Raw genomic sequence first — 11,307 nt, 5'->3', positions numbered from 1 at the left:
AAACACGTGTTTGATGTCATTCCATTTGCTCCGTTCCAGCCATTATTATGAGCTGTCCTCCCCTCAGCAGCCTCCACTGCTGTGGATGTATTAGATAATTGCATTTGGGGCCTACATATATGCACTGTACAGCCTTACCTATGAAGTTTGCACTCATGAAATGGGGCATCCGCCTACTACTCAGTGTCACCCAAAGCTTACAAATCAAAATTACGTAAGGAAAGAGTTGGTAAGGTTGTACGGTGCATATATGTATGTCCCCATTGCAATTGTGCAGTCTAATACATAGAACTGTTTTTTTCATTGACAGTTCATTGTCAAATTAATGAATTATTGTATTTATTTGTAAGTTATATAACAACAGTCCAAACTTGTTTAGTATTATCTATTCCAAATATGGCATTACTCCACTATTTGTATCCGTTTGGATCAGTTTCAATGGGGGACTTTATTTTGAAGGCGAACAGCAAATTCCACTATTGTGGCAAATCACTCTGACTGCCACATCAGTCGCTCCTATCGCACATCTACTTCCTTGTCTCCGACAGCCAATCGCTTGGCCGTGATTCCAACAACGTAATTTACGGGGCTCATCAGGCTAGGTTGCATCGAGCCTGCATAACTGGGGTCCATAGAAATCTTGACAGTTTCACAGGTGAGAGAGACGTCGTGGGTTAAGCTGCTAGCTCCGGGGTTGTTTTACTTTCTCTTTCAGTTCACCGGTCCTACCATACGCTTCGAGTCTGGGGTTGCCACAGTCAAAAAACACGAACTCCAAGTCCTATCACCACGGCACCATGAGCAGAAAGAAAAAGGACTGGAAGACAGAGAAAGGTAAGAATACTTATTTTGGGGTTGGGGACCATTACAATGAATCTGTACAATCATCTCTCTCCATATCTCCCATGCCGTTACAGCTTGACCGTCTGCCATAGACTTATCTATCTGACAGTCTAGGATATCGGTGAGCACCGGCTGTTGATTATAAGGCACTTATTATAGGGCTGGCTACATACACCAGCATCCCGACATATGCGAGCCCGCGAAGCCTACAGATGTTGCGCTAAGCAGGATGCGCCTGTGCCTGGTACCGAACCATATAAGACAAACGCACAATTACCATACCGCTGCTGTCATAACAGTAACCCACTTTAGTTTACACACATATATACACACGGTGCGTTTGCGGACTTTAGCAAGGCAATACACCAGCTACTCGAGGCTTGTCCAGTAGGCCGTGTATTTCTGCAAGTTCACCTGTTAGAATGAATGACAATGGCTCTCAAGACAGAGCCGACTGATAGATAAATAGGTAGGTAGGTAGCTAAGTCTATCATGGCATGAAGGGGCTATTGTAAACAGTTAGCTTATGTGTAATATGAGCCCAATGTTTTGCCTATGATACTATTTTCTTATTATGAATAACACATATTATGCTACATGGATATAGAGAGGTAATAATAACTGTTATAGTTACAATGTTGTCAGGATTTTATCATGGGCTTAAGTGTGTTTTATTTGTCTATTTTCTACTAACCATTCTTAAACACTTTCCTCAGGTCCGGTAGATTAACACACTGCAGTGTATATATGTATTACTCTAATGTGAACCAGGCAAGATGTAGCCCACACACAACCCACTGCCCAGTAGACTATTACAAAACAATCGTCATCTCTAAGAATTCTGTACCATAATAAAGTGTTAGGCCTAGTCACAGCATTATAAAGTGTTAGGCCTAGTCACAGCATTATAAAGTGTTAGGCCTAGTCACACCATTATAAAGTGTTAGGCCTAGTCACACCATTATAAAGTGTTAGGCCTAGTCGCAGCATTATAAAGTGTTAGGCCTAGTCACACCATTATAAAGTGTTAGGCCCAGTCACACCATTATAAAGTGTTAGGCCTAGTCACAGATGCTCTCATTCTAGCTTACAATATGCTACTATAAGGCATTTTCCGTTTACATTCTAGTCAATTAGCAAGCGCTCTTATTCAGAGCGACTGGCAGGAGCAAGTAGGGTTTAGTGCCTTGCTCAAGGGGGGGCTCCCGAGTGGCGCAGTGGTCTAAGGCACTGCATCTCAGTGCAAGAGGCGTCACTACAGTCCCTGGTTTGAATCTAGGCTGTATCACATCCTGCCGTGATTGGGAGTCCCATAGGGCAGCGCACAATTGGCCCATCGTCGTCCAAGTCATTGAAAATAAGAATTTGTTCTTAACTAACTTGCCTAGTTAAATAAAGGTTACATTTAAAAAACAAAAGGGCACTTCTGCAGATTTTTCACATTGTCGGATCGAGGATTTCGACACAGCGACCTTTGGTTACTAGCCAAGCGCTGTTAACCGCTAGGCTACCTGCCACCCACCAACTGTAGTCAAAGTTCTCTCCTGCTCTGTTTTGTAAGTTTGCCGTATCATATGCACTCTTCACTGGCTGTTCACCTCCACACACAGTATAAACAGGGATGGCAGGTAGAACAATCTCTGACGTAATCAAAGAGCTGAAATAACTCCCTTTTTGATAGTAATGAATAGTAATGCAGACCAGATTTTTCAGTGTTCCCCCTCTCTCCTCAGTTCTCATCACATTGTATGTATAAGTTCTAAGTAGCCAGGTGAAAGTTTGTTTGTGAGAGCGACAGACCGTTGTAGGGCTGTACACCAAAGCGCACTATTGTGTTTAATGACCAGCTAAAACTTTTCCCCTCCTTTAGTCATTCATGTAGAATAAAACTACATCAGTCTGGGGAATGGAGGAACATGTTTAACCGTTTTAACCATACGGGGGGTGGGGGGAGGGGGTGGAGTGACTTATGACGTGGTTTATATAGTGACTGTAATATTCTTAGCTCAGCCTCACCTGAAAATCATGTCACTTATTTCAAGTCTTACTTGAAAACTTTGTTTTACAAACACAACTTCCTGCATTAAATTAATGAATTCACTTTTTTTTTTTAAATGTATACATCACTGGCAGGTAGAATACTGCCATAAATACTGGAAAATACATGAAGTGCTGGCAACATGTAACAATGCTGTCATCAGACAAAAATACTATTTGCCCAGCAGAAATCTGGGAACCTAGCTCACCTCACCTCATCTTGCCTCAATCTCCAAACTCTTCTCTCTGGTGCTGTAACAATATTCTGAGCCTGGATGTCCAGGCTGGCTCTGTCCTGCTATGATATTCTTAGCTCAGCTTCACCTGAACAACATGTCACCTATTTACATATGTCTTGTTTCATATGTTTTTGAACTTGAAAATTTACTATTTTGTCTGTTCCACGCTCACTCATTTGTTTGTGTGACAAATTTTTTGGTTTGATACTTTGTTACTTAAATTGACATTTTGGACTATTATGGACTATTATGTTCAAATATGGAGTAGTTTGTTCTAATATTGACTTATGTTCTAAAATGGAGTAGTTTGTTCTAAAATGGTCTATTTATTCTTCCCTTCAGACAGAGTGTTGAGTATGTCATTGGAGGAGAGGCGTAAGGAGTACCGTCGGTCTGAATATGTACCTCTGGACCAAATCAACACCTGGAAACAGTCTCAGAGCACAGAAGGTGAGAGATACACTCAGAGGCCTTGTTCGAATTCTTCAGAAATCCTTCCTCCCTTCCTTCCTTCCTTACTTTCTTGAAGTAATCACAGGTCTGAATTGGTAGAGTATTGGTGAAAGTGACCTTACACCTATCCAATCACTAAAAAATCTGTGCTTACCTCAAGGAAACAAGGAAGGAAGGATGCATTTCTAAAGTATTGGAACAGGTCCAGAGATCCCCACCAGAGCCTGAGCCTATTGATGTGGAGACTGCTGACTAATAATCAGACTAAGCAATGAATCTGAACAATGAATAAGCTAGTTCACCTGAAGAGACATTCAAAGGGAACAACTTCCCAATTTCAATCTTCAACTCTAGCCTTTATAGTATTGCTTTTACTTGTAACCTCATGACATAACAGCTTAATAACACTGTCATAAGATTGACATAACCCTTCAAGGCCACCATCTTAAGCTTATGACAACCAGCAAAGCGACTTTGCCGCTCTGTGTAATGCACTCCCATTAATAGTAACAGCGTCTGCTAAATGACTAACATGTAAATATCTCTTAGCCTCTGTGTCACACTGCTGTTAGTTTTTGTTGTTGTTGTGGCTTCCATAAATGTAATTGTCTGCATCATTTCCAACCTCCAATATATATTATTTGTAAATGTATACAAAAGATATACAGTACCAGTCTAAAGTTTGGACACAACTACTCATTCAAGGGTTTTTCTTTATTTTTAATATTTTCTACATTGTAGAATAATAATAAAGACATAAAAACTATAAAATAACACATATGTAATCATGTAGTAACCAAAAAAGTGTTAAACATATCAAAATATATCTTCTAGGTAGCCACCATTTGCCTTGATGACAGCTTTGCACACTCTTGGCAAACCAAAAATCAAAAATTTGGACTCATCAGACGAAAGGACAGATTTCCACCGGTCTAATCTCCATTGCTCATGTTTCTTGGCCCAAGCAAGTCTCTTCTTATTATTGGTGTCCTTTAGTAGTGGTTGTTTTGTTGCAGCAATTCAACCATGAAGGCCTGATTCACGCAGTCTCCTCTGAACAGTTGATGTTGAGATGTTTCTGTTACTTGAACTCTGTGAAGCATTTATTTGGGCTGCAATTTCAGAGGCTGGTAACTCTAATGAACTTATCCTCTGCAGCAGAGGTAACTCTGGGTCTTCCTTTCCTGTGGTGGTCCTCATGAGAGCCAGTTTCTTCATAGTGCAGTTTTTGCGACTGCACTTGAAGAAACTTTCAAAGTTCTTGAAATGTTCTTTATTGACTGACCTTCATGTCTTAAAGTAATGATGGACTGTCATTTCTCTTTGCTTATTTGAGCTGTTCTTCGCCATAATATAGACTTGGTCTTTTACTAAATAGGGCTATCTTCTGTATACCACCCCTACCTTGTCACTACACAACTGATTGGCTCAAAAGCATTAAGAAAGAAATTCCAGAAATTAACTTTTAACAAGGCACACCTGCTAATTGAAATGCATTCCAGGAGACTACCTCATGAAGCTGGTTGAGAGAATTCCAAGAGTGTGCAAAGATGTCATCAATGCAAAGGGTGGCTACTTTGAAGAATCTCAAATCTGAAATATATTTGGATTTGTTTAACACTTTTTTTGGTTACTACGTGATTCCATATGGGTTATTTCATAGTTTTAAAGTCTTCACTATTAGTCTACAAGTATATAATAGTAATAATAAAGAAAAACCTTGAAATGAGTAGGTGTGTCCAACTTTTGACCGGTACTGTATATCTAAAAAAAAAAATATATGCACTACCGTTCAAAAGTTTGGGGTCACTTAGAAATGTCCTTGTTTTTGAAAGAAAAGCACATTTTTTGTCCATTAAAATCACATCAAATTGATCAGAAATACAGTGTAGACATTGTTAATGTTGTAAATGACTATTGTAGCTGGAAACAGCAGATTTTTTTATGGAATATCTACATAGGTGTACAGAGGCCCATTATCAGCAACCATCACTCCTGTGTTCCAATGTACATTGTGTTAGCTAATCCAAGTTTATAGTTTGAAAAGGCTAATTAATCATTAGAAAACCCTTTTGCAATTATGTTAGCACAGCTGAAAACTGTTGTCCTGATTAAAGAAGCAATAAAACTGGCCTTCTTTAGACTAGTTGCGTATCTGCAGCATCAGCATTTGTGGGTTCGATTACAGGCTCAAAATGGCCAGAAACAAAGCACTTTCTTCTGAAAATCGTCAGTCTATTCTTGTTCTGAGAAAGGAAAGGCTATTTCATGCGAGAAATTGCCAAGAAACTGAAGATGTCGTACATCGCTGTGTACTACTCCCTTCACAGAACAGCGCAAAGTGTCTCTAACCAGAATAGAAAGAGGAGTGGGAGGCCCCGGTGCACAACTGAGCAAGAGGACAAGTACATTGGTGTGTAGTTTGAGAAACAGACGCCTCACATGTCCTCAACTGCCATCTTCATTAAATAGTACCCGCAAAACACCATTCTCAACGTCAACAGTGAAGAGGCGACTCCGGGATGCTGGCCTTCTAGGCAGAGTTCCTCTGTCCAGTGTCTGTGTTCTTTTGCCCATCTTAATCTTTTGTTTTTGTTGGCCAGTCTGAGATACGGCTTTTTCTTTGCAACTCTGCCTTATATATACTATATACATTTTATGTACACAGCATATTTTACAATGGAAATCTTTTATTTGTTTTTAGTCCCATCCTTCAGCTACCCTCAACCCCTCCCATCCATCAACCCTGTGATGTTTAATTCATGGTAAAAGACAGCTGCCCTTCAAGGGAAGAGACAAGGACAGAGGAATCAATCCAAGCCTGTAATCTTTTCAGTTTGCCCAACTCGCTTATAAAGTTAGCATTGTCTTGGAAAATAAAATGTTATCGTTGAGTTGTCAATGCCTGTGATGATTAAGCTTTTTATATCAGATTGTACAATTTAACTCTTGACTAGACTACACTTTGACACAGACTAGTTTGGCCACATAACAATGGTAATAATAATATATTACATTTGTAAGGTGCTTTTCATTACAAGAATAATCTCAAAAGTGCATAAAATAAAAAATGTACTGTAGTAAAATGAATGAATAAATAAAAGGATAATATAACAAAAAACAATCAAAGTCTAGGAGGGTAGGCCAGCCAGTACCTGTATAGATACATGTTATACACACACACACACACACACACACACACACACACACACACACACACACACACAACCTGCAGGCATGTGGTACTGACTGTATTGTAGGAATCAATGTTAAATGCCCCGTCTTTATTTCCATTAGACGCATAAGATCCTGGTCAAACGTAGTGCACTCTATTTGCAGTAGTGTGCCATTTGGAACAAAGTCATGATGTGATTATCATGATCTGATGCCTGACACTGAATTCCCTGATGCCAGATGAATTGATTTAGTTGTGTGCCACATTGGTAAAAATGTGGAAGTATTATTTTGAAGCTGTTTTTGGGGGTTTTGTAGATTCGATTTGAAATGTCGGTGGGCATATTTAGAAGAACCACAGGTGGCTGTTGGCTCATAGTAATGGCTTAAATGAATGGAATGGTATTTGATGCCATTCCATTCACTCTATTCCAGCCATTATTATGAGCCGTCCTCCCGTCACCAGCCTCCTGTGAGCAGAACACCTTTGTGAATTTGTGACTGCAGTACACATATGAATCTGTTTGAAGTTGGTGACTTTTTCTCAAACATTCAGTACATACCCCTATCCCAGTTGTGTGCATCTGTCTGTCTATGTACGGTGCATTCGGAAAGTATTCAGACAAATTGACATTTCCATATTTTGTTACTTTACAGTCTTTTTCTAAAATTGATTAAATTGTTTTCTCACATTTTAGCAAATGTATTAAAAATAAAAACCAGAATTATCACATTTACATAAGTATTCAGACCCTTTACTCAGTACTTTGTTGAAGCACCTTTGGCAGCGATTACAGCCTTGAGTCTTCTTGGGTATGACACTACAAGCTTGGCACACCTGTATTTGGGGAGTTTCTCCCGTTCTTCTCTGCAGATCCTGTCAAGTTCTGTCAGGTTGGATGGGGAGCGTCGCTGCACAGCTATTTCCAGGTCTCCAGAGATGTTCGATCGGGTTGAAGTCTGGCTGGGCCACTCAAGGACATTCGGAGACTTGTCCCGAAGCCACTCCTCCTTTGTCTTGGCTGTGTGCTCAGGGTCGTTGTCCTGTTGGAATTCTGAGGTCCTGAGCGCTCTGGAGCAGGTTTTCATCAAGGATCCCTCTCTACTTTGCTCCGTTCATCTTTCGCTCGATCCTGACTAGTCTCCTAGTCCCTGCCGCTGAAAAACATCCCCACAGCATGATGCTGCCACCACCATGCTTCACCGTAGGGATGGTGCCAGGTTACCTCCAGATGTGACACTTGGCATTCAGGCCAAAGAGTTCAATCTTGGTTTCATCAGACCAGAGGATCTTGTGTCTCATGGTCTGAGAGTCCTTTAGGTGCCTTTTACTGAGGAGTGGCTTCAATCTGGCCACTCTACCATAAGGGCCTGATTGGTGGGGTGCTGCAGAGATGGTTGTCCTTCTGGAAGGTTCTCCCATCTCCACAGAGGAACTCTGGAGCTCTGTCAGAGTGATCATCGGGTTCTTGGTCACCTCCCTGACCAAGACTCTTCTCACCCGATAGTTCAGTTTGGCTGGGAGGCCAGCTCTAGGAAGAGTCTTGGTGGTTCCAAACTTCTTCCATTTAAGAATGATGGAGGCCACTTTGTTGTTGGGGACCTTCAATGCTGCAGAAATGTTTTGGTACCCTTCCCCAGATCTGTACCTCAACACAATCCTGTCTCGGAGCTCTACGGACAATTCCTTTGACCTCATGGCTTGGTTTTTACTCTGACATGCACTGTCAACTGTGGGATCTTATATAGACAGGTGTGTGCCTTTCCAAATCATGTCCAATCAATTGAATTTACCAGTCAAGTTGTAGAAACATCTCAAGGATGATGAATGGAAACAGGATGCACCTGAGCTCAATTTCGAGTGTCATGGAAAAGGGTCTGAATATTTATGTAAATAAGGTATTTCTGTTTTCTATTTTTAATACATTTGCAAACATTTAAAAAAAACTGGTTTTGCTTTGTCATTATGGGGTGTTGTGTGTAGATTGTAAGAAACATTTGTATTTAATCCATTTTAGAATAAGGCTGTAAAATCACAAAATAAGGGAAAAGGTCTGAATACTTTCCGAATGCACTGTATGTCTGTTAGTGTGTTTGTCTGTCTGGCTTGCTGGCAGGCTGTGTGTTTGTGTCTGTAAGTTTACTCTTTTAAACCCTCAATAATGCAATAGTCTATAGGACAACAACGATATGGCTCATTCCAGATGGACAGTGACAAGAAGAACTAAGCTAAAAAAACAAGTCATCTGTCTTTATTTCTGGTCCTGTCTTTAAGAGTACCTGTACGGTGTAGCTAATGAACAATCCCCTGCTCTTGTGTACCTGTAAGGTGTGGCTAATGAATACACCCCTGCTCTTGTTGTTTCTAGTGACAGAGGAAGAGGAGGGAAAGGACCTTCTGAGAGACAAAGTATCTCTCTACAAGGGTGACATCACCATCCTCGAGGTCGATGCCATAGTTAACGCAGGTACGGTGCTTTGTTATTAACTTACATTGGTTTGATGCAGGAGTTTGTCAAACTATGGCTATTAGCAAGGCATGTTGCTGTGTTTGCACTGCTTTAATGCTGGTGTTTATGAAACAAGCCATGCCTATGGTGAACAGTTGTTTCACACTACAACCTCATGACATGTAAACAGTTTTTCTGTGCTTGTTAATGCTGGTAAGGTGCTTTTAAAATTGAGTTACACTGGTTTAATGTAGGAAGCTGTGAAACAAGCAAACCATGTTTTTTCTGTGTCTGTTATTTCTGGTAAGGTGCTTTATAAATGAACTTTCAACAGTTCAGAGGGTGTGAAATCAGCAAAAGCTGTGGTTTTTCATCATCTATGGAAAGTTCTTTTCACGCTACAAACTTACAACATGCAGGCAGTGTGATTTGAGTTTGCTGCCCTCTAGTGTTGGTGGGTGTAAAGTGCTGACTCTTGCTGGATTGATTGGTGGATTGTGGGTCATAGAAACAAATATGGTGAATCATTGACTTTGAGCAGTTCTGCAGTAGTTCATTGTGGGGTGAGAGAAAACATCATTCCTATTTCAGGATTTGGCTGCTAAGACTTGCCTTGAGGGCCACACTTTTTGTGGACCTGTGTGGGATACAGTGAATGATGTGAGCGTATGTTTTTAATGTGGAAGTAAGAGTAATGTGGTTACTAGTAGTCTGGTTAATGAACAGCCCGTTATCTGTAGAAGCTCACTAAGTGTGTGTGTGTGTGTGTGTGTGTGTGTGTGTGTGTGTGTGTGTGTGTGTGTGTGTGTGTGTGTGTGTGTGTGTGTTTCTCTCTTACTGGTATTTTATTCTGACAGGTGGTTTGAGAGATTAGCAGAATAGTAAGTAGTTCACTTCCTTGTCTGTTGTTATTCACACCAACCTATGGCAGAGCGCCTGTGTTACGTACCATCTCCTTACTGTACGGCAGAGAGCCAGAACAATATGAAACATTGTGCTAAATAGCAGAATAGGGACCCATGCATTTTTTGATGATAGGATTGTGTTCCAATTATTGTTCGTTGTGAGGATGGTTGGTTCATCCCTTATAATGGAGCAATTTGATAGTGAAGCCACAGTTACCAGCAGCGCGTACCCTCACACTGCGATCATGTCAAGCAAACATTGTTTCAGAAAGAAATGTAGCCTTGACTAGCGCTTTTCCCCGTGTTTTTCCCCAGTGTTGTTTTATTGGCTACCTTTACTAATTTCCAGCGAAGGCCAAAATACGAAACAGCTGTGTTTGAATACCACACTCTTCTACCGTCTCCCTCGGCTGAATATTTGAGTCCTTTCTAGTCCATTCTTCGTTTCAACAGTTCAGTCATTGATATTCGTTTTGAATAACCATCGGGGGCATCATAGCGGTTTAGTGGTCATTTTAAATGTGAAGAAAATATGTCTCGGAAGTGGCAGTGCTTAAAGATTCTGTTATTACTGTAGAGAGACATCGATAGATTTGATCTCAATGGTTATTACTGTCTCCTGTGTAACCAGCTGTTTTTATGCACATTAGCATCTTGGTACATAACCTCTATTTGAGCCAGCAGCATCTGTACTCACACTCACAAGACCCAAATAACACAGAGCATTAGCATAGGGGATGTGTCGGTTTGCCTGTGTCTTTTATGTATGAATGCATACGACCAGCTGGAATGTTTATTGTTCCATATCAGCCTAGAAAGCAGAAACAGAATGCTTACGCTGTAAGTGTTGCATCTAAAATTTGTAGCCCCTTTCCTGCAGTCAAATGACCAAATCGCCCTCTGGCGGCCTCATGGGTTGAATGCTATAAATCATTTTCAGAATTTCATAACTAATAAACATTATTTCAAAATGATCCACTGAAAATCCAGTGAATTTATGTCAAATGGTTTTGTTATATTTCAGTCTTCTGTGATGTATTTAAAGTGTAATATTGGGATGCAAACACAAAATGTTATATATTCTTTAAGCGCATAACCATGTGTGTGAGATGTATACTTTTGTTTCAAAGTAGATTTGTTTAAGACTACCAAAATGTTTTATTCAGTCTGAACTCTAACCTGTATAAACAAAGGCTGAAACATTAT

The 11,307-nt window shown here is 40.4% G+C and overlaps 1 protein-coding gene across 2 annotated transcripts in view; it reads left to right on the top strand.

The window, feature by feature from the left end:
• The first annotated feature begins 567 nt into the window (after window positions 1–567).
• Window positions 568–11,307, top strand: part of macrod2 (mono-ADP ribosylhydrolase 2) — a 1,144,633-nt gene continuing 1,133,893 nt past the window's right edge. For both annotated transcript variants that reach the window (XM_014207733.2, XM_014207725.2), the window contains exons 1-3: window positions 568–834; window positions 3,462–3,569; window positions 9,116–9,214. In XM_014207733.2, the coding sequence (XP_014063208.1) occupies window positions 798–834; window positions 3,462–3,569; window positions 9,116–9,214 (244 nt within the window). In that variant the 5' untranslated portion in view covers window positions 568–797. The remainder of the gene's footprint in view (window positions 835–3,461; window positions 3,570–9,115; window positions 9,215–11,307) is intronic.

This window comes from Salmo salar, chromosome ssa01 (assembly GCF_905237065.1).
Source record: "Salmo salar chromosome ssa01, Ssal_v3.1, whole genome shotgun sequence".
In the NCBI taxonomy this organism is placed as follows: domain Eukaryota; kingdom Metazoa; phylum Chordata; class Actinopteri; order Salmoniformes; family Salmonidae; genus Salmo; species Salmo salar.
Note: the sequence above shows the minus strand (reverse complement) of the source record. Positions and strands in the feature narration are given on the sequence as shown.